We start from the raw sequence: 24,023 nt of genomic DNA, 5'->3' as shown, positions 1-24,023 counted from the left end.
TGTTCCTGAAGACCATTCAAAAGCCATAACTGGCCCAGAATGAAGCAACACAGGTAGCAACAGGCAAGTCTAGCTGTGCCCATGAAACACGTTTTGTGAGCTGCACTGGTTGCTAATAAGCTTTCGGAAACAATTCAAGGGGCTAGCTAATATCTATAAAGCCCTACATGGTGTATCTGACAGACTGACTGTCTCTCATAGTATTTACAATCAGAGTTAGCATACTTTAGATCCTATCAACTAAGTAATGTCCTCTAATGCAGGGTGACTATGCTTTTTAAATATTATATTAGTCATTTTTTTGTTTTTAATTTTGTAGAGCTGCTTATAGATGTTTAGGAAATTGGGAGGCCTAGAAATTGGATGAATAATTACAATTATATTCCATTTGATCAACATGCATATAAAAGAGATTTTAAAAATTTCCACAGCAGGCTTCCACTTGTATTAAATCTGATAAAGCTATCATTAATACAGCCAAGGAATTCTTTACTTGAAGTTGAATTTCAGTTACACCTCTGGCTTATTTTCACCTTTGCTTCTAGCAGGAATAGATAGAATATTCAAAGCATGACATGGAGATAAAAATACAACACAAAAATACAACGTCTAGTATATTCCCAACCCTTTTAGGAAGGAAAAAAAAAGATCAGCATATAGCATTGTGGGATATAATTAAAACCAATCTAGTGTAATTTTCAACAAAACCAGGAAGGATGAAACACAGCAACCACAGCTGTTAATCAGGTATGATTTAGGAAAAATGCTACTTCTCCCCAATCTTAAATCTTCACCGCTGGATTGGATTGCAACAGCCTTGTAAGGAGTCTATGGAGATTCTCAGACATCCAGGTCATGGTTGTCCCAAAGGTGCTTCCCCCACCCACCCTCAGGAGGCAAAGAAAGCCCAGTTGCCTCTTGGGGGGAAAAAACACTTTTGGGACAGCCTTGTAAGGACCATAATCTCCTGGAGATTCACAGAAAACATCTAGAAGGAGTTCATCTCAAAACTGTGATTAAAAAAAAAAAAAAATACCGAGCATGAGATGGTAAATATTCCCCCCCCCAAAAAAAAGCCAGAATACATCCTTGCCTCTGGAATGAAAGATGACAGCCAGTTAAGTCTTTTCTTGTTCCTTGTAAAAGGAAGACGGAAGGAATTGTTCCTGCAGGTTCGACCTATTTTATTATATTTGAAATGGTATTGGATCTCCTGCTTGAGCAACGGGGGGGGAGGGGAAGGGGGGCTGGACTAGATGACCTCCAAGGTCCCTTCCAACTCTATTCTGATTCGTAATAAAAATACACTGAGGGGAATAACGAGATCTAATGCAGCTTCGGGTTTGGTGGTGTGGGGTTCAATCTCACTCTCCCACCCCCACTTCCAAATCGGGGGGAGGGGGATGTCTCACACTAACCCTAACTGGACCACACGAGCCCTTCCTTCGCACGACAAGCTTACCCTCCACTTCTTAAACTTAAACCACGGTTTAAGGCCCTTATCCCCGTTTTCCGGTCGGCCCGACGGGCAGGCCGAGTTCCTCTCGCGGCCTAAGATGGTGCGGTCCGAATGAAGGGCTTCGAGGGAGGGAGAACAGCAAGGAAAGTCCGGGGAAGGGAGGGTGAGGGGCGGGGGTCTCTTTCAGCAGGCCCGGCTCTGCCTGACTCGAGGGTGGCCGAGCGAGGCGACCAAAGGGAAGCGGCCTCTCAGTCCCCTCAGAATACCCGGGGAGAGGTTTGAGGGCTCGGCTTTCGTTAGGCCGAGAAGCTCCGGGAAGAGGAGGGGGTCACTCACCAGAGTTGTTGCCGCCGCCGCCGCGGCCTCTGAGGCTCTTCCCGGCCTGAGGCCCCGCGGGAAAGGCCAGCTCGAGCATGAGGGGCCGGGGCTCCTCCTTTTCCCCCCGCCCTCCTCTCCGTTCCTCCTCTGGCGTGGCCGGTGCCGCTTCTTCGGCCCGGGCAGGAGGGACGAAAAGAAGAAGCCGGAGGAAGGGGGAGAAAAAAAAATGTCACCTCAGAAGGGAGGCCGCTGGGATCGCCTCAGCTCGAGCCTTCCGACGTCACTTCCGGCAGCAACAGCGGCGCATACCTGACACAGGAAGTACGCCGGGGAGGAAAGCGGTGCGCGGTCCGGAAAGAACGGCTATGGGGCGTGACGCGGCGTCCTGGACAACGCCACCTTGCGGCTCCCGGACGCTCCTGCAACGGCGGAAGGCAATTGGGCGGGAAAAGCGAGGGAAAAGGGGCGGCATCTTTGCTATAAGCTCCCAACGGTCGCGGAGTTCGAAAGGCGGCGCGCGGACCCTTCGGGCATCGACCGACTGCGCGTGCGCGGAACGGCCAGGATTAACCCCTTCTTTCCTAGCCTGTTTTTTTTTTACTTGACCCGGATTTAGGGGTTATGTGAACAAAGCTGTTAGCCTGCGACCACTTTGCAAAAAACAAAAAGGGTTTACCACAAAAAAGTAGTTTACTACTATTGGATGGAGAAAAATCTTGCATGCAGGACCAATACAAGATATTGGTCAGCTTTTGTACTTTTCCTATTGCTTGGGATCAGTCAACATGGCAGCCCTACAATTCCCACGCACCCAGGACCGGTCAACATGGCAGCACTACAATTCCCATGCACCCAGGACCAGTCAACATGGCAGCACTACAATTCCCATGCACCTTGGACCAGTCTACATGGTAGTGCTACAATTCCCTTGCACCCAGAACCATTCAACACAGCAGCCCTATAATTCCCACACACTTTGGAGCCAGCCTACCCAAGATGCAATGGGAGTTGCCGCTTAAGACACCTGAATAGCAGCAGGTGGAGAGCTCCCAGCATTTCCCAAAGAAGCAAAATCTTTTTTTTTTTTTTTAATTTGATTTATATGCCGCCCTTCTCCGGAGACTCAGGGCGGCTTACAATGCGTTAAGCAATAGCCTTCATTCTTTTTGTATATTTTATACAAAGTCAGCTTATTGCCCCCACAAACTGGGTCCTCATTTCACCTACCTTAGAAAGGATGGAAGGCTGAGTCAACCTTGAGCCTTGGAGAGATTCGAACCAGCAGAAATTGCAGGCAGCTGTGTTAATCTTGCGTGAGAATCACTTCCAGATGGGGTTCAAAATGTCAAGATGGCAGCCTTACCCATGCATTGAAAGGAAACTACAGCCACCTATCTCCACAACCCCCATCTCAGACACACCAACAACAGCCAAGCCTCCTACAACTGATCCCATCCCATTGGATTCATAATCCCTGGTGATCACAGAAAAGGAAGTGCAAGACCTATTTCACAGACAAAAGCCAGGAAAAGCTCCAGGCCCAGACAAGATAACTCCTTCTTGCTTAAAAGTCTGTGCTGACCAATTGGCCCCCATCTTCACCCGTATCTTCAATAAATCGCTAGAGATGTGCTATGTTCCTTCTTGCTTCAAACGCTCTACTATCATCCCAGTCCCGAAGAAGCCCACCATCAAGGAACTGAATGACTTCAGACCAGTTGCTCTAACATCTGTAGTCATGAAAACCTTTGAAAGGCTAGTGCTGTCCCACTTGAAAACCATCACGGATCCGCTGTTAGACCCCTTGCAATTTGCATACTGAGCAAATAGATCGACAGATGATGCTGTTAATATAGCTCTGCACTACATCCTACAACATCTTGAATCTCCAAAGACCTACGCAAGGGTCCTCTTTGTAGACTTTACTTCAGCATTCAATACCATCATTCCAGACATTCTGATAACTAAGCTAAACCAGCTACAGGTACCTGAACGAAGTTGTAAGTGGATCATAAGCTTCCTAACAAACAGGAAGCAGCAGGTGAAGCTAAGCAGAATCACATCAGATACCTGTTCAATTAGGACAGCCCCCCTCCCAAGGCTGTGTGCTCTCCCCACTTCTCTCTATACCAATGACTGCATCTCTAACAATCCATCTGTTAAACTACTGAACTTTGCAGATGACACAACAGTGATCAGTCTCATTCGAGACAATGATGAATCCTCATACAGACGGGAGGTTGAACAACTAGCCTTGTGGTGCGACTGGAACAATCTGGAACTGACCACACTCAAAACCTTTTGGCACACGATGGGCCCATTTTTCGGCCTCCCCAGTCTCCAGAGCCTTTCTAGGAGCCTGGGGGGGGCGAAAACGGACTCTCCCACCCGCCCAGGAGCCCCCCCCGGGAAGCCGGAAATGGCCCGTTTCCCAACTTCCGGTGGGACCGGAAGGCCCGAAAAGCAGCTGGCCAGCGTACACATGCGCACTGGAGCTCAGCTAGGGCAACGCTCACGTGCCCACAAATATGGTTCCGCGTACCACCTACGACACGCGCGCCATAGGTTCGCCATCACGGATCTACGCCGTTCAGAGTTACTGAGTGGTAAGATGGGCGGCTAATACATTTTATAAATAAATAACACTTTATTGTCAGTAATGAGATGCTTACAGTTATTCTTCTGTGAACGAGTTAGATGCAATAACATTTTACAGCACACAGTCGGGTAACCCAATGGCTTGTATAAATCCATACATTTAAAAATTTTATTCAGCAAGACTGAGTATCATGTCCCAGGAAGAAAAATAAATTTATATACAATATGGTATTGTGGCACAACACACACAATTGTTCCCATTTTTCTCCGCGCACCAGAATGATTACACAAATGGTCGTTTGGTCGGCAAAGTTACTGAAAGTGCAGTCATGTCCAGCTTTGTTGAAAATTCGGCCTCCAGGGCTTCCTGCAAAGGGGAAAAAATAGCATCCTGTAAGATTTGTATTAAAGGAAAACAGCTCTTTCTTCAAAACGAAGAATTACAGGTACGACCATAAAGGAGCTCCAAATTTCCGTCACTAAGCCAGATTGTCGTTAAATGAGTTTCACCCCATTTTACGACCTTTCTTGCCACCGTTAAGTGAATCACTGCAGTTTGTTAAGTTACTGACATGGTTGTTAAGTGAATCTGGCTTCCCCATTGACGTTGCTGGTCAGAAGATCACATGATCCAGGGACACTGCAAACCGTCATAAATACGTCTCTAATTCAGGAACTTTTCACGGTTTTCTAATTCAGGGAGTGGCTAAGCACCCGAATTTTGATCAGTTAACAGGAACAGAGTTGGAAGGGACCTTTTGGAGGTTATCTAGTCCAACCCCCTGCTCTCGCAGGAGACCTGTACTGGGGATTCGCACTGCTGACCTTTCTGATAGACAAGCTCAGTGTCTTAGCCACTGAGCCACCTAGTCACGTGACCATGGGGATGCTGCAATGGTTGTTAAGTGTGAAAAAGTCACGTTTTTCAGTGCCATTATAATTTTGAACGGTCACTAAATGAATGTCAACCCTGGCTTGTGGCCATTTTGGGGCTTCAGTGCTGCCAGAACCGGAGCTGTGGGAAAGGGAGGGGGAGTAGAGACAGCTGGGGTGCTGTAGCCAAAACAAAATACTTTCTCTTGGAAACCAAGGACATTCCCACTAGGTGTCTAGAAGGAAGGGGACTGGTGATCTAGCAACTGGACTGTCTCCTGATTGGACCATGTGATTGTTTGGAGAAAATGCGGCCGCGTGGGTGGTTATGGGAGCGACGTGGCGCTCCCATGTGACCCCCCTCCTGTGCGAGCTGCACTGGCTCCCGGTGGTCTTCCGGGTACGCTTCAAGGTTTTGGTTACCATCTTTAGAGCGCTCCATGGCATCGGACCGGGGTATTTACGAGACCACCTTCTGCTACCAATAGCCTCTCACCGACCAGTACGCTCCGATAGAGAGGGGCTTCTCAGGGTGCCATCGGTCATACAGTGTCAACTGGGGGCCCCCAGGGGGAGAGCCTTCTCTGTGGGGGCATCTACCATCTGGAACGAGCTCCCCCCAGAGATACAGAGGATCCCGGACCTGCGCACTTCTTTATTTCAGCAGGCTGGCCTGGCCTAACTCTCCTCTTTTAAATTTTTAATTCGTGTGATTTTATAAATTGGGTGTTTTAATCTGTGTTTCGGCCAAAATATTTAATAATCTTAAGGGATTTTTTTAATATTTGTATTATCTGTATTTTATCTTGGCTGTTCACCGCCCTGAGTCCTTCGGGAGTAGGGTGGTATAGAAATTTGATTAAGAAAGACAGAAAGACAGAAAGACAGAAAGAAAGAAAGAAAGAAAGAAAGAAAGAAAGAAAGAAAGAAAGAAAGAAAGAAAGAGAAAGAAAGAAAGAAAGAAAGGAAGGAAGGAAGGAAGGAAGAAGGAAGGAAGGAAGGAAGGAAGGAAGGAAGGAAGGAAGGAAGGAAGGAAGGAAGGAAGGAAGGAAGGAAGGAAGAACTAGATCAGGGGTCGGCAAGCTTAAACACTCAAAGAGCCACCAAGGTCCTAACTGGAAGCCCCCCCCCAATTGAATTCTGGAGCCAACCGGAAGTCCGGTTCCCCCCACCATAGAGTCTCCTCCTAACACGGCATCCTTTTTCCTCTGCCGACCGGAAGTCTGGTTCCCCCACCATAGAGTTTCCTCCTAGCGCGGCATCCTTTTTCCTCTACCTGTCCTAATCAAAAGCCCTATCAATTGTAGAGCCGACTGGCGACAGGGAGCCGCAGCAGAGGGATGAAAGAGCCACATGCAGCTCCAGAGCCACGGGTTGCTGACCTCTGAACTAGATGAGAACCGTGGGAACATTTAGAGTTGGTTTTCACCAGGCCGTGCCAATATGACATGTGCAATAAATCTATTCTTCGAGGAATCCACCTGCCTCGGCGTTTTGATTGCTATGGATGTGTTACTTGGGATCCTGACAATGAACTGTTGTTAAGTCGAGGATTACCTGTACTGACTTGGACTAAACATGCCTGATTTCTTCAATGCCCTTCTTTGTATCCCTTCTTAGCCATCCATGTTAGCCCTGAGACTCATTTCAAATTAATGCCAAGGGAAAAGACCTACCAGCTCCCTCTTGGCTTCTTCAATCTTCACTCGAGCTAGAGAAGGACTCTGAAAAGAAGAGGAAGATATAACAATAGCATTTAGACTTATATACTGCTTTGCAGTGCTTTACACCCCTCTCTAAGTACTTTACAGAGCCAGCCTATTGCTCCCAACAATCTGGGTCCTCATTTTACCCACCTCGGAAGGATGGAAGGCTAAGTAAGCCTTGGTAGGTAGTCAGGTATTGAACTCTAGATAGTGGTCAGAGGTAGTCAGGATTGAACTTCAGACAGTGGTCAGAGTTGGCCTGCACCACCACGGCAAGGAAGGAAGGAAGGAAGGAAGGAGTTATGGAGGGAGGGAGGGAAGGAAGGAAGGAAGGAAGGAAGGAGGGAAGGAGGGAGGGAGGGAAGGAAGGAAGGAAGGAAGGAAGGGAAGGAAGGAAGGAAGGAAGGAAGGAAGGAAGGAAGGAAGGAAGGAAGGGCAATAGCAATAGCCCTTAGACTTATATACCGCTTCACAGTGCTTTACAGCCCTCTCTAAGCGGTTTACAGAGTCAGCCTATTGCCCCCAATAATTTGGGTCCTCATTTTACCGACCTCAGAAGGATGGAAGGCTGAGTTCAACCTTGAGCCTGGTGAGATTCGATCTGCCAAATTGCAGGCAGCCGGCAGGCAGCAGAAGTAGCCTGCAGTACTGCACTCTAACCACTGCGCCACCGTGGCTCATTCCACAGTTGTAATGCCGCACGCAGAATTCCCTTGACATCCAACATGCCACAGGTAGGGCATCCCTCCCAAATATTCCATTAGAGAGCTTCGCTGCATTGCATAAATACCCAATATTCTGGCAACACTGTTTATCAACTTTAAGATATGTGGACTTCAATTCCCAGAATTCCTTAGGCAGGTGTAGGGGGCAGAATTCATAAATACGCCATTCCTTTCCTACTAAAAATATTGCCTTCCCTCCTTTTTCTGCTTCTGTGTTCCCACTCTCCTTAAACCCAGTTCCCCTAGTGCAGGGCAGGGCGGGGGTTTTTATTCCTGGTCCGTGGACCAGAACCGGGCCGAGGCATGCCAGAAACCGGGCCACACAAACAAGCGAAGCCTCATCCGTGGGATTCAGTCAGCACATGAAACCACGGCCCCTCCGGTCCTCTCCATGGAACTGGTCCCTGGTGCCTAAAAGTTTGCGGGAGGGGTTACCTTAGTCCATCTTCATCTCCTTTTCTATTCTGGCCTCAGTTTTTAGTATCCATAAAATGGGTGCAGGACACCTGTCTCCAAAAGACAAGCTAAGGGAGCAGGGGAACGAGGAAGGGAGAGAATTACCGGTGTGAGATCCAGATAAGACTTTATTTTCTTCTTTAAAGGAACTGACTGGTTCTTCAAATCTGCCAGTTTCTGTGGAAATAATACTTTTATTTTATTTTGAGTTTTTTTTTCTGTTTTGCTTCATTTCGTTTGTATGATAGGCAGACCCCAACTTACGACCGCGATGGAACCCAAAGCTTTTATTGATAAGTGAACAAATGTGTTAAGTGGGCTTTGCCTCATTTTACGACTTTTCTTGAACACCTTTGTTCAGCGAATTGCTGCCGTTCTTAAGCTACTGCTTGTCAGAAGGTCGCAAAAGGGGATCAACGCGACTGCTGTTACAAACTGAAAACCTTTGCATTCTGTTTGGCTTTTTTTGTTTTTAATTTTTTCATCGAATTATCCTTTCTCTCTCTCTCTGTTTCTCTCTCTCCCCCCTCGCGCTCTCTCCCCTTTTTTCTCTGCCTCCTTCCTTCCTTTTCTGTTTCTCTTTCTCTCCCTCCTTCTCTCTCCCTCCCACCATCCTTTCTCTCTGATTCTTTCTCTCCCTCCCTCCCTCTCTCCTTTTCTGTCTGTTTCTGTGTTTCTTTCTCCCTCCCTCCCTCCTTTTCTGTCTCTCTTTCTATTTCTGTTTTTTCTCTCTCCCTCCCTCTCCCACCCTCCTTCTCACTGATTCTTTCTCTCCCTCCCTTCCTCTCTCCTTACCTCTCTCATCTCTTTCTTTGTGTTTCTGTGTGTTTCTTTCTATCTCTCCCTCCCTCTCCCTCCCTCCTTTTCTCTTTCTTTGTTTGTTTTTTCTCTCTCCCTCCCTCTCCCACCCTCCTTCTCAGATTCTTTCTCTCCCTCCCTTTCTCTCTCCTTACCTCTCTCGTGTTTCTTGTTTCTTTCTGTCTCTCCCTCCCTCCCTCCCTCTCCCACCCTCCTTCTGATTCTTTCTCTCCCTCCCTTCCTCTCTCCTTACCTCTCTCCTCTTTCTGTGTTTCTTGTGTGTTTGTTTCTGTCTCTCCCTCCCTCCCTCTCCCTCCCTCCTTTTCTCTTTCTGTTTGTTTTTTTCTCTCTCCCTCCTTCTCCCACCCTCCTTCTCACTGATTCTTTCTCTCCCTCCCTTCCCCTCTCCTTACCTCTCTCCTTGTCTTTTTCTTTCTGTGTCTTTCTTTCTTTCTCTCTCTCTCTCTCTTCCTTCCTCTCTCTCTCTCTCTCCCACCCTCCACCTCTCTCTCAGCATCTCTTTTCACTGCAGGCCTTTGGAGATCAGATGCTGGAATCCTGAACATTTTTAGAGAGGCATTTAAGAGCTTAATCACAGCAGTCTCAAATCCCAACTCCACGTCGCTGAATTATCATTTCCTCCAGCTGCCCAGGTTAATTAAATACCAGCCAGCTCATGTCTCGTACTGTAACGTCGGTGGCATCCCACCCACCTACCTCTGAAAGGGTCACCAGTGATTCATGTGTCAGGGAAGCATCCAGCCCACTCGCAGACAGCTGCTCCTGCAGGGGGAGAAGAGACAGATTAGCAAGAGGGAGCGAGGAGGGGGGGCGGAACTAGACCGAAAGCACCCAGAATTACTCATAGGAAACGGACACAGAGATGTAAGCAAAGCCCCTTCCACCATTTGCTAATAAGAACCGGGAAAAAGCAGCAAAGTACAGTAGTGGCCACAATTGTGGAAACCTTTTGGGAAAAGTGTATTTTCTAAAACTAGTTAATAACACCACTATATATATATTTTTTGGAGTAGTACCGTAAAATTATATATCAATGGAAAGATAATTGAATCAAGAATGTAATGCAATCACTTTTATGAAGGATTTACTATTAGAATAACAGTTACAGTATAAAGAAGAAAAGGGAAACACCTAGAAAAAAAGGGAAATACAAAAATGATCACCCTGTCAATGAATACTTCATTGGGTAACTTTGAGCATGAATTACAGCCTTACAACGTCTTCCTATGGAGTGAACCAAGTCTTTTCGTTCTGCAGCTGTTATCATGTGAAACCAAGATTGAATGATTGCTTCTATTAACTGGGTTTTATTGCTGGATCGCTTCTGGCTAAAGTTTCTTCAGTCGGCTTTTCAGTCAGATTTTCAATTGGGTTAAGGTCTGGGCTATTCCCAGGCCATTCCAGCAGTGGAATAGGATTATCTTCAAATTCCAAAAAAATAAATAAATAAAGTGGTGTTATTAGCCATCAAACCTCAAAAACACACTTTTCCCAAAAGGTTTTCACAATTTTGACCACTACTGTAGGAAGCTACTTTTGATGAAATCAAAGAGCTGGCTATAGAAACATAGGTAGTCTTTGACTTACAACAGTTCATTTAGTGACCATCTGTCCAAAGTTACAACAGCACTGAAAAACCTAGGGCCGTTTTTCACACATAACCATTGCAGTCTCCCCAGGGTCACATGATCAAAATTCAGATGCTTCTCAACCGACTAAAGATTTACGATACAGGTAATCCCCGATTTACGACCAGTATTGAGCCCAACGTTTATGTTGCTAAGTGTTGTGGCCCGTACGTGGCCTGTGCAGCTAGTAGCTGGTTCAGACAGCGAGGAGGCTGGTGTGCCTGTGCAGCTGGCACTCGAGTCAGACAATGAGGAGGCTGGAGAAGATGTGGTGCCAGAGGCGGGGATTCAGCCAGGGCCTTCAGAACCTCCAGAAGCTCCTTTAAGTGAAGATGATGAAGTGGAGAAGCCTCTTCTCAATGCATAGGCACACAGAGCTGCCAAAAGGCAGGAGTGGTTCCTCAGGAGGAGGTCTCCTCGAGAGTAAGGCTTGGGGCTAATTGGCCATTCCCTTAGCCTATTTAAGGAGGACTGAAGCAATTTGCAGGAGAACTTCGTTCACGTACCTTTGTTTCTTGTCTTATCAGCTTCCTGCAAATTGCTTCTGGGCATTCTGCCAACCACAGTAAGCTTTCAGTTATTATTCTTTGAATTCTTGGCGGCTGTTAATGCAGTTAATTAATAGCCGTTGTTGTAAAAGACTGATTTATTTAGTAAACCAAGGTTTGAACGGACTTTGTGTGTGCTGCGTTCTCTGGGGCAGAAGAATAAGTGAGAAATCAATTCAGTGAGTTTTGCCCCATTTTATAACTTTTCTCGCTGCATCTGTTAAGTGAATCACTGCCATTCTTACATTAGTGACACGATTGTTAGAAGATTCTGGCTTCCCTACTGACTTTTCTTGTCAGAAGGTCGCAAAAGGGGATCACATGACCCCGGGACACTGCAACCATCGTAAATGTGAGTCAGTTGTCAAGCATCTGAATGTAAATCACGTGACCAGGGTGGATGCTTGCAATGGACGTAAGTGTGAAAAATGGCCATAAGACACTTTTTTCAGCGCTGTTGTAACTTCAAAAGGTCACTAAGCGAACTGACCTATGAATCTGTTTCCTTCCTTGGTCAAATAGGGTGAGCCTTAAAGCAGAAACTGGTAGTTATGTGGATCATCTCGGTTTTTGTGACTGGTGGGCGTTAATAGTCCATGTACATCACTTCTCCTTACCTTCTTCTGTCCAATTTGGTGGCCATCATCACATCTTGGACAGGAAATCCCCTCATTTAATTATGGCTTTATAGGGAAGAAAGGGAGGGAGGGAGGGAAAGAGAGAGAGAGAGAGAGAGAAAGAAAAGAAAGGAAGAAAGAAAGAAAGGAAGGAAGGAAGGAAGAAGGAGGAGGGGGAAGGGGAAGGAAGGAGAAAGAGAAAGGGAGAAAGAGAAAGAGAGAAAAGAAAGAAAGAGAAAGAGAAAGAAAAAGGAAGGAAGGGAAAGGCTGGGAGGATGGAATGAAGGAAGGAGGAGGAGGGAAGGAAGAAAGAGGGAGGGAGGAAAGAAAAGGAAGGAAGGAAGGGAAAGTCTGGGAGGAAGGTTAGGGAGGAGGGAGAGGGAAGGAAGGAAGAGTGAGGGAGGAAAGAAAAGAGAAAGAAAGAAAGAAAAAGAAAGAAAGAAAGAAAGAAAGAAAGAAAGAAAGAAAGAAAGAAAGAGGGGAAAGGAAGGAGAAAGAGAGGAAAGAAAGAGAAAGAAAAAGGAAGGAAGGAAGGAGAGAGAAGGGAGGGAGGGAAGGAGGGAGGAAAGAAAGAAAAAGAAGGGAGGAAGGGAAGGAGGGAAGGAAGAGAAAGAAAGAAAAAAGAAAGAAAGGAGGGAGGGAGGGAGGGAGGAAAGAAAAGAGAAAGAGAGAGAGAAATCCCAATACAAGAGAATATCTGGAGCTCAGGGTTGATCTGTGGAGTCATTGTTACTCACTGAGCTTTACTAATGATGTCACCTTGTTGGGTGATTGAATATCTGCAAGAAAACCACCAGATTCTGAGAGCAACCAAAGATCCCAAAAATTCAATCCCAAAGTACAAATATTTTCTCTTATCAGTTTTCTAACTTTGAAAGCTAAAAAGAATCCGATGTGGAGAGCAGTTGGCTGGGACGTCACCATTTCCATAAAATTGCCCCCCCTCCACCACGATCCCCCCCCAAAAAATCCTGGCTGCATGAATAGGAATTGAGGCTATTTCCTTCAAAATCCAAGCGTGAGCTATAGCAGTGATGGCTAACCTTTTTTTCCTCAGGTGCCGAAAGTGTGCGTGCCCACATCCATAATGCAATGCCATCCCCTGCGTGCCCTGCCCCCCCCCACGCATGCTTGCATGACCCCCCCCCCACCTCATTTTGGGCCTAGTAGGCCTCTCTGAAGCCCCCTGGGACCAAAAATGGACTGCGGGGGGGGAAGTGTGCCCCCCCATGCCTCGTTTTGGGCCTAGCAGGCCTCCCTGAAGCCCCCTGGGACCAAAAATGGGCTGAAGGGGGGGGGAAGTGTGCCCCCCCACGCCCCATTTTGGGCCTAGTACACCTACCTGAAACCCCCTGGGACCAAAAATGGGCTGCAGGGGGGAGGGGAAGTGTGCCCTCCCACGCCCCGTTTTGGGTCTAGCAGACCTCCCTGAAGGCCCCTGGGACCAAAAATGGGCTGCGGGGGTGGGGGGGGAGTGCACCCCCTCACGCCTGTTCTGTCTCCGTCTCACACACGCACACAAACAGATAGCCAGGGGTTAAATAAAACTGGCAGACAACAAATTCTTCCGATAAGAGAATTGGCAGCAACCCAGTAGCTGCTTGCCAAGAACTTTACTCATAGAGGGAGGGGTTGTTCCTCGGTCAGATAAACCCAAACAAGATACACACAGTTCAAGAATTGTCAAGTCCAGTCCGTATTAAATCCAAGGCAGATAACGTTGTTTCAAAGATACAATGTGACTCGCTAGTAGTTTGTTTTGTCCGTCACAGAGTCTGAATGGCCACCTCACCCCCTTTTATCCCTTGTGGGGTGTGGTCCAGTGACTCAGCCTAATCTCTGGCACGCCTCCTCTTCTGCTGCGTGCGCCTGTCTCTCCGACGCTGGCGTGGAAACAGCCAAGACTTATCTCCGTCATTGTCCGACTGCGAGGAGATACCTGGCTCCTGGCCAATCTCTTCTCCTTCAGGAGACACCTGAGGCATTGCCAGAGAGGAGGGCCCTGGAGAGGGAGGCCTGGCCAACTCCTCTCCTTTATGTTCGGAGCCTTCTCCCTCCGATAACACAGGCTCAGGTAACGGAGCCACAACAACGCTCCGTTTTGGGCCTAGCAGGCCTCCCTGAAGCCAAACCAAAAATGGGATGCGGGGTGGTGCACTGCATGCCCCCACCCTTTTCCCACATGCACGGCAGACCCGAAAATCAGCTTGCCAGCGGGAAGCAAACAAGTATGCACAGTGGGGCTGACCTAGAGCGACGGCTCGTGTGCCTGCAGAGCAGTGGTGGGTTGCTACTGGTTCACCCCGGATCAAGCAAACCGGTAGCGGCGGTGGGCAGCTGTGCCCACCCACCCAGACGCTTCTGCGCATGCCCAGAAGTCACACGCGCAAGCATGCCCACGAGGAAACCAGTACCGATAGGTTTTGAAACCCGCCCCTGCTGCAGAGATGGCTCCCTGTGCCACGGAGATTCAGGTAACCACCGTGGAGCTATAGCATCATTTGTTCTCCATTTCTCCTCTTTTGGGATCCCCTTTAAACAGACGTTCCCAGATTTCAGATGGCGGGATTGGGGACCTGCGGGAACTTAAACCATACTTTTTAAAGGAAAACAAAAATCCTTCTTTCTTTCTTTTTTTGAGTCCCCGAAAATACCAATTTCATTCCTCAGAAATCTGAGCAGTCTCATCCGACTTACCTTGGCGGATCTGATTTCGCATTTGATATCTTCCGACTTTTTCATTAGGAACTCCATATTCTTCATTCGGTGATCAGCTGTTTTTCTTTCCTCTATCAGAAATTTTTCGGTTTTCAGGACATCACTGCAAAGTAGCAACAGAAGAGAGACTATTTATAGCTAAGGGTTGAAGTGTTGGGCCCTCTCTGAGCTTGATAGTTTTCTTGCAGATGTTTCATTACCCAACTAAGTAACAACGTCAGTGCTACCGTAGAAATGAGTGGGGTTTGTGAGGAGGAGGAGGAGAAGAAGAAGGACTGTAGGATCCTTGGTGCCCTCTGAGCTTGTTTTCTTGCAGACATTCTCTTACCCAACTAGGTGATATCATCAGTGTTAGAAGGCAGTGAGGTTCGCAGGGAGGGGGAAGAGGAAGAGGAGGAGGAGGACTGTGAGGTCCTTGGTGCTCTCTGAGCTTGGTTGTTTTCTTACAGATGTTTCATTTCCCAACTAGGTAACCTCACGCAGATTGTATCACTAGCAACCTGTGCTGGGTGCTTTCAAAAACCAGTATCCTCCGTCTGTTTCCTGAACTGCTACCGTATTATCTCCTCTGTTTGGTCCTGCAATGCCATCTGAATCACTAGGACCCAGAATGCATACTTGGCATACATTTGGAAATCAAAAGAGAGAGCATGCCATTTAATTATGACAGATTCAGGTCAATGTGTGTCTATATATTTAAAAAGCGTGTAAGTCGAGCCAGCTGGCTAGCTGAAACTCTGCAAAAAAAACAAAAACAAAATTGGGAGCAAAGAAGGGAAAGAAAGGCGAGGAAAGACAAAGCGCTTACTCCTGAAGGCGTTTTTCCAGCACAAGCGCTGATGTGAGTTTTCTTCTCAAGGTATTGAGTTCGAGTTCGAGTTCTTTGCTTTTGGATTGTGCTCTGGACAGATCAGAAGTCAAGTCGTTGATGGCAGGAATAAAACTAAAGAAAAAGCCCAGTTAATCATGATTTGTTTTTTGTTTTTTTCTTACATCAGCTGTTATAGTATTTAGCAACTGGTCACTATTAGATGAGGGAGTTTAGATGAGAGGGGCAGCATACAAGTCTAATAAATAAATAAACAGATAGAAATTTGGAATTTTATTGCAAACTTGGATATTCTCATCTCATTTGTGAGCTTAGCAAGAAGCACTTAAACGACTAATATGTACCCCACAAAAAAAAATAAAATGTGATAAAGTTGAACATGATTCTTTTCCTCTATTGTTCTTTATTTCTTAAAGTATAGGCCACCATTTTGAGGAGAGCCTCTAAATGGGAACAGATGAATAAATCAATAAATCTGTACTAGATTCCTACCAAAGTTATTTCAACCTCCAAGTTGAAATAATAAACAAATGCTGTGACAGAGGTTATCTAAATTTCAATCATGTTTTAAAGCAAGAATTGTAGATTTTCAGGTGTTCTACAAACTAATGTAGAAAAGACACTGTTCTATAGAGATGGATGGATGGATGATGGATGATATGATAGATAGATATAGATAAATAGATAGTGATAGATACCATAGATAGATAGATGATAGATAGGTAGGTAGTAAGATATAGTGATAGATACCGTAGATAGATAAGATAGATAGATAGATAGATAGATAGATAGATAGATAGATAGATAGATAGATAGATAGATGGATGGATGGATGGATGGATGGATGGATGGATGGATGGATGGATGGATAGATAGATAGATAGATAGATAGATAGATAGATAGATAGATAGATAGATAGATAGATAGATAGAGATAGATAGATAGATAGATAGATAGATAGATAGATAGATAGATAGATAGAGATAGATAGATAGATAGATAGATAGATAGATAGATAGATAGAAAGATGATAGGTAGATTAGATAGATTAGATAGATTAGATAGGTAGACATGATAGAGTGATAGATACCGTAGATAGATAGTGATAGATATCGTAGATAGATAAATAGATATGGATAAGATAGACGATAGATAAGTAGGTAGGTAGGTAGATGGAAAGACAAGATAGATAGATAGATAGATAGATAGATAGATAGATAGATAGATAGATAGATAGATAGATAGATACTGTAGATAGATAGACAGACAGTCATGATTGATCGAGGGAGGGAGGGAGGGAGGGAGGGAGGGAAGAAAGAAAGAAAGAAAGAAAGAAAGAAAGAAAGAAAGAAAGAAAGAAAGAAAGAGAAAGAAAGAAAGAAAGGACTGTTTAAATTTTCCCCAACTTTTCTCTCTGAAAAAATATTAATGATCATGAAGTGCCTGCAATTCCTCCCACATAGTTGGCACTGCAGCATTCAGAAACATTTTCGGAAGGGAGTTCCAGCACCTTGCAAGAGATGTGTCCTTTGTCTCCAGAGCCAAGGCAATATCCACTAGGTTATTTAGGTAGCTCGTACTGGCTTTAGATAGGCTGCTAAGGGAAAGATTCAGACTCTCCATTAAAAGTTCCTGCAGGAAGAGGCCTGGGGAAACAAAGATAAGACAGCATATGTTTTAAGGAAACCTCAGGGCTTAAGTATGCTTGGCCTGAGGCTGACACAATTCCTCTAATCTAATTAGAGAGCCAGTTTGATGTAGGACAGGTAGTCCTGGTTTACAGCCATATAACAGTGGCCAAAATTGTGGAAACCTTTTGGGAAAAGTGTATTTTTGAGGTTTGATGGCTAATAACACCACTTTTTTTTTTTTTTTTTGGAGTTTCAAGATAATCCTATTCCACTGCTGAAATGGCCTGGGAATAGCCCAGATCTTAACCCCATTGAAAATCTATGGAGCCGACTAAACAAACTTGTTAGTCAGAAGCGATGCAGCAATAAAACCCAGTTAATAGAAACAATCATTCAATCTTGGTTTCACATAACAGCTGCAGAACTAAAAGACTTAGTTCACTCCATGGGAAGACGTTGTAAGGCCATCATTTGTGCTAAAGGTTACCCAACTAAGTATTAACTGACATGGGGATCATTTTTATATATTGCGTTTTTTCTATGGTGATCATTTTTGTATATCTTGTTTTTTCTACATGTTTCACTTTTCTTCTTTGTACTGTAACTGCTATTCTAACAGCAAATCCTCCATAAAAGTGATTGCATTACATTCTTGATTCAATTATCTTTCCATTGATATATAATTTTATGGTACTACTCCAAAAAAAAAAGTGGTGTTGTTAGCTAGTTTTAGAAAATACACTTTTCCCAAAAGGTTTCCACAATTTTGGCCACGACTGTAATGGAGCCCAAAATTTCTGTGGCAAAGCAAGACAGTGGTTATGTGAGTTTTCTGCCCCATTTTATGACCTTTCTTGCCACAGTTGTTAAGTGAATCACTGCAGTTGTTAAGTTAGTAACATGGTTAAGTGAATCTGGCTTGCCCATTGATTTTGCTTGCCAGCAGGTCGCAAATACGCCATCCTTCACTTAATCCTCCAAGGAAAGATTGAAGGCAAACGAGGTCCAGGCAGAAGAAGAACGTCATGGCTTCAAAATCTAAGGGACTGGTTTGGACAAAACTCAGCAGCACTTTTTCGTGCGGCTGTTGATAAAAATAGGATCACCAACATCCGATGACGGATATGGCACAAGAAAGTCGCAAAAAGTGATCAAATGACCCCAGGACATTGTAGCTGTCATAAAAAAGAGTCAGTTGCCAGGCACTCAAATTTTGATCATGTGACCATGGGGATGCTGCAAATGGTCATAAGTGTGAAAAATGGTCATGTCACTTTTTTTCTCACTGCGGTTGTAACTTCGAACGGTCACTGAATGAATGGTTGTAAGTCGAGGACTACCTATAGTTAAAACACTAGGCTAGAAACCAGGCGACTGTTTTTTGTTTTTTTTAAATTTGATTTATATGCCGCCCTTCTCCGGAGACTCAGGGCGGCTTACAATGCGTTAAGCAATAGCCTTCATACTTTTGTATATTTATACAAAGTCAGCTTATTGCCCCCACAAACTGGGTCCTCATTTAACCTACCTTAGAAAGGATGGAAGGCTGAGTCAACCTTGAGCCTGGTAAGATTCGAACCTGCAGAAATTGCAGGCAGCTGTGTTAATTACAGGGTGCATTAAACCACTGTACTACCAAGGCTCTCAAGGTAGACTGTGACTTCTAGTCCCACCTTAGGCATGAAAGCTGGCTAGATAACTACCTCACAGGAAAGTTGTTGTGGGGGAAATAGGATGCGGAAGGAATATTAGGCACGTCCTCCCTTTCAATAAATATTGCTACTTATCAAAACAATAAAGGCAGGGAATAAATTAATCTCACCATCTGACTCATACTCCAAGGCTTTCTGCTTCATATCTTCAATTAATAAGTGGACGTCCCCATCTCTGGACTCATTGCATTCGGCCAGCTCATACAAAATATCCACTGTCCGTGCGTTCACTTCGAAAAGAGGAATCGGCTGCTCCCCAAAAACATCCTTCAACCATGAAGTGACCTGTTACAGAAAGAAAAGAATGATGGTTTTTCTCCTCCATTTTGCTTCCGGGATACAAACACATTTCAAAAGGTGAGTAGGCGTAACTGTAATATTTCAGTGTCATGGTAACTTAGAATTTTTATTAATGTATTTATTTATATCCCGCCTTTATTTATTTTTTTTTATAAACAATTCAAGGTGCCAAACATACATAATATTCCCTCTTACTTCTCTTTTCCCCCACAATAACAACTTTGTGAGGGTGGATTGAGCAGATAGAAAGAAACTGACCTAAAGTCACCCAGCTGGTTTTCACGTCTAAAATGGGACTAGAACTCACAGTCTCCTGGTGATTGACCCACAGTCACCTAGCTGGCTTTCATGCCTAAGGTGGGACTAGAACTCACTGTCTCCTGGTGATTGGCCAAAGTCACCCAATTAGTTTTCATACATAAACAGGACTAGAACTCACTGTCTCCTGGTTGATTAGCCCGAAGTCACCCAGCTGGCTTTCATTCCTAAGGTGGGACCAGAACTCACAGTCTCCTGGTTGATTGCTCAAAGTCACCCAGTTAGTTTTCATACATAAACAGGACTAGAAGTCACCGTCTCCTGGTTGATTGGCCCAAAGTCACTCAGCTAGTTTTCATACATAAGCAGGACTAGAACTCACTGTCTCCTGGTTGATTAGCCCAAAGTCACCCAGTTAGTTTTCATACATAAACAGGACTAGAAGTCACCGTCTCCTGGTTGATTGGCCCAAAGTCACTCAGCTAGTTTTCATACATAAGCAGGACTAGAACTCACTGTCTCCTGGTTGATTAGCCCAAAGTCACCCAGCTAGTTTTCATACATAAGCAGAACTAGAACTCACTGTCTCCTGATTGATTGGCCCAAAGTCACCCAGCTGGTTTTCATACATAAGCAGGACTAGAACTCACTGTCTCCTGGTTGATTAGCCCAAAGTCACCCAGCCGACTTTCATGCTTAGGGTGGTACTAGAACTCACAGTCTCCTGGTTGATTGGCCCAAAGTCACCCAGCCGTAATAAGGAAGAAGAGAACACGGAGATTGCTCCTCTAACAAATATCAATCTTTTTTCTAGAAGCTCACAAATCGTATACAAAAGCTTTGAGCCTGGCAGGATATTATTTGCTAAATATTGTTATACTGGAGCTGCAGAATCAAATAGTTTGATTTTGATTTTGATTTTATTGAATTTGTATACCGCCCTACTCCCGAAGGACTCAGGGCGGTGAACAGCCACAGAATAAAACATATAGATACACAATTTAAAATAAACTAAAACGAATTAAATAATTTGGCTGATTATTTATTAGTTATTATTTATTTATTAGTTGGAAAGAATTAGCCCAAACCAGGAAACACAGAGCACAGGGAACGTGTCTTTTCAGGAAAATCTTTCCGATCCTTGTAATTTTTTATTCTTTCTTTTTAAAAAAAAAGAATAATAATAATAATAATATCCCCGAATGGTCTCTCACCTTCGATACCTTTTCCTCCATTCTGCTTTCGCTTCGCCCTGCGGTGCAAACTTCCCGCTTCCCCTTTCTCGGTCGCTGGCCAATGACGTCATCGGAAAGAAGAGTCTCCTGGGAGTTGTAGGCCGGCGGCCGGTGCTGCTTTTCCCCTTGCAATAGCCTCAAATAACCCCTTGCAAGGAAAAAGAAAGGGCGTGTCTTCTTTTTGTCCTTTTAGGTCAAAGGTCTGACTCGGAATAGAAGGTAGAAGGGGGGAGGGGGGAAGTAAATAAATAAAATAACCTTAGTATCATAGAATCAAAGGGCTGGAAGGGACCTTGGAGGTCTTCTAGTCCATCCCTCTTCCCAAGGCAGGAGATCTGATACCATCCCAGTTAAATGGTTGTCTAATCTCTTCTTGAAAACCTCCAGTTGCTCTCAGAACTCCAGAACCAGGTCATATAAATACCCTTTGGAGGGATGTCGGTCATAACTCTGAATGGTCACTAAACGAGGACTGTCTGTATCCTTTTAATCTTTGTCCTGATCCCATCTATCTATCTAATATTGTCTTACTATATAGTAGAAATGTTATGGAATGATGAGACCAAACAACATTCCTGGTCAGCCAGAGACAGTTTATTGCGCAGTTTCAGAATCAGATTTGTATCTGCAATTCTGAACCAAGAAGAGCTCTGATACAACTGCTTTTATACATCTCCAAGACAAAGGATTTTGTGAGCACAGCAGTTTTCCATATATGGTTAACATACATTTGTTACATGATAATTGATACTTTCTAAATTACTAAATTCCTACATTATTTTCTAGTTCATAAGATTATCTTAGCTAAACAACCTTCCTCAGTTCTGTGATTGCTGATGCGTAGATTCATGGCTGCTTTGGATAATAAGTAACTTTTTGTTTCATATGGATGTCCTTGCATCCTTGACAGCTAGGCCCCTCAGAAGATATATATTACCAAGAATGGAATTTAGCTGACTTAGTGTAATCTCTAAACAAGCACATTTCTTTCTTATAATAATGTGAATAAAGAGAGTCCTTCAGTGTTCATATAGCTGACCCTGTACTATTCCTACATCATTCACATTAAAACTGAGTGGGATAACTGCTTTAAAACACGTTTGAGCCAGGTGGATGCCTCCCACTGCCCTTGAGTTAAATTTATTATTATTTATCCTTATTATCTTCTTTACTCACCCTTTTATTGGCATGATGATGATGATGATGCTTTGCATCTACACTGAGTGCTTTCCCCGAAGGTCCTTAGACAAGTGGACTTTCTTGGTTTTTCTTTGAAGACGTTTCGCTTCTCATCCAAGAAGTTTCTTCAGCTTTGACAGGATGGTGGGGAATAGAAGGATTTATACTCCTTGCAGACAGCTGGTCATTTGCATCCTTTTAGAGGGTCATTGAAGCCCTTGGAGGTTTATCTGTGTCCTCAGGGTCACCTGAGTGGTGGCTCCTGGTTCCTGTAGTCTGCAATTTTTCTCTCTGGAAATCCATTCCAAGTGGTTCAGTTCCAAGTGGGAAGAAACACACTGGAAACACAGAGACTGCGTTTAATGGTGGACAGGACCACATGGTTTTGAGGTCCTGGGCAAAAAAGCACATGGGGGAGAGAGAGAGAAAGAGATTTATACCATCTGTTGGGCTTTGAATTTGAGCTTGCATTCTGATTGGTTGTCAAACTCCCATGCAGCCATGCAGAGGTAACTTTGTAGGTTGTCTTTTGAGTCCCAGGCCTGGTTGAACCTTGCTGGGTGATGATGTAATGAAGAGGGTTTGGGGCAATTCCTATTATTATGGATGAGGGCTAATCCTACCTTTGTTGGATCTTGGGTGAGGGCATTTGCTTATGAATAGACCTAGCTATCTCTTTATCTCTTAAGTGCTGACATCTGCTGTGGGCTTTTGAGAGTGTGGGGGCTATTAAGAGTGAGTCTGCTTCCTGCCTAAAAAACATGTAACCCTATTTCTCAGCCAGGGAAATATAATATTCTGCCTTTTTAATATGCCTCCATTAGAGGAATATTAGAATATTTCATTCTTCTAGGAGAGGCGTGGGTGCTAACTTCCTACACCGGTAAGAGGAGGTTATGGCTTGAATAACCAGATGCCAAATCAGAAATTAGCCATAATTAGATTTTGGGGTCCTGTAGAAATTAACACAGAAGGTTCCTTGATGGTTCGGTCAGTGTATTGTATCACATTACTGTAATGTGGAAACCAGGTCAAACCAATGGAATTATGATTCACTTAGCCATTGCTAGGAGGTAACACTGCTTGTTAATCATGGTTTATTACCAGCATGTGCACACCTGATTTTGCCTAGAATTACTGAAAACCACCCATCAAACATGAATGCTGCTTGGCTGTCTCAGGAATTCTGGGAGTTGAAGTCCACAGGTTGTAAAAGAGCCACATTTGCCCACCCCTGGTCTAGTCTAACAAAGAGTAGGACAAAGGGTGACATTATAACAGTCTTCCAATACTTGAGGGGCTCTCACAGAGAAAAAGGTAACAAGCATCTGAAGGCAGGATAAAAAGCAACTGGTGGAAGATCATTATTATTTATTTATTTATTTATTTATTTATTTATTTATTCATTCATTCATTCATTCATTCATTCATCAAATTTCTATACCGCCCTACTCCTGGAGGACTCAGGGCGGTGAACAGCCAAGATAAAATACAGATAATACAAACATTAAAAATCCATTAAAATTATTAAATATTTTGGCCGAAAACAAATTTAAAACACCCAATTTATAAAACAGATTAAAACGATTTAAAAATTTAAAAGGGAGAGTTAGGCCAGGCCAGCCTGCTGAAATAAAAATGTTTTGAGAGCACGACGAAACGTCCAACCTAGAATAAAGGAGACATTTCTTGTCTGTCAGGGAGAACAGTTTAATAGATTTTTAAGATTAATAAGAGTTGGAAGGGACCTTGTTAGGTTGTCTAGTCTGGGTATCAGCAACCTGCGGCTCCAGAGCCACATGCGGCTCTATCGGGTGATCCTACCACTGGCTGGCCCCTCCACTCCCCCTCCCAGTCACTCCTTGCCTGGCCTGAGAAGGTAAGGTTGACGGCGGGGGATGGAGAAGCAGCCAGGGCAGAGAGAGAGATATGTCAAAAGGATTTTGTGGTTCCCGGTGTTTTTTTAACAACTGGTTCTCTGCCCTAATGACTGACTGGGTAGGCGTGGCTAGGTGGGTCATGTGACTGGTGGAAGTGAGTGATGTAGAATTGGCCACGCCCACCCAGGTTTTGTGGCTCCCAGTGTTTTCCTTTCTGTGGGAAACGGGTCCAAATGGCTCTTTGAGTGTTTTAAGGTTGCAGATCCTTGGTCTAGTCTAACCCCCCATCCAAGCAGGAAACCCTACACCATTTCTGAACCGTTTAGAGGCCGAGTGCCTAAACTGCAACCCAAAACCCACTTATTTGAGATCATCCGTGGCTTTGTGGTGAAGTACCACCAGTACGCTGATGACACCCAGCTGTACATCTCAACTCCTGATCACCCCAACAGTGCCCTTGAAGTAATGTCCCGGTGCCTGGAGGCTGTGCGGATCTGGATGGGGAGAAACCGGCTCAAACTCAACCTTCCAAG

At 44.7% G+C, this 24,023-nt stretch overlaps 2 protein-coding genes across 13 annotated transcripts in view; both read right to left on the bottom strand.

Annotated features, from left to right (window-relative positions):
* Positions 1–2,088, bottom strand: part of ARK2N (arkadia (RNF111) N-terminal like PKA signaling regulator 2N) — a 66,907-nt gene extending 64,819 nt beyond the window's left edge. For all 12 annotated transcript variants that reach the window (XM_034403890.3, XM_034403893.3, XM_034403891.3 and 9 more), the window contains exon 1: positions 1,796–2,088. The gene's annotated coding sequence lies outside the window, so the exon portion shown is untranslated. The remainder of the gene's footprint in view (positions 1–1,795) is intronic.
* A 2,316-nt stretch (positions 2,089–4,404) lies between these two features.
* Positions 4,405–20,502, bottom strand: HAUS1 (HAUS augmin like complex subunit 1). The gene is made up of 9 exons (XM_034403883.3): positions 20,411–20,502; positions 18,749–18,923; positions 16,806–16,941; positions 15,274–15,408; positions 14,445–14,568; positions 9,651–9,716; positions 8,241–8,312; positions 6,925–6,972; positions 4,405–4,742 (listed from the first exon to the last, which is right to left on the bottom strand). The coding sequence occupies exons 1-9, from the start codon at positions 20,429–20,431 to the stop codon at positions 4,659–4,661; spliced, it is 861 nt and encodes a 286-aa protein (XP_034259774.2). The 5' UTR covers positions 20,432–20,502; the 3' UTR covers positions 4,405–4,658.
* Between the last annotated feature and the right edge of the window lie 3,521 nt (positions 20,503–24,023).

Source organism: Pantherophis guttatus, chromosome 2, assembly GCF_059756535.1.
Source record: "Pantherophis guttatus breed Tessera chromosome 2, ASM5975653v1, whole genome shotgun sequence".
NCBI lineage: Eukaryota > Metazoa > Chordata > Lepidosauria > Squamata > Colubridae > Pantherophis > Pantherophis guttatus.
This window is presented reverse-complemented; position numbering and strand designations above follow the sequence as displayed.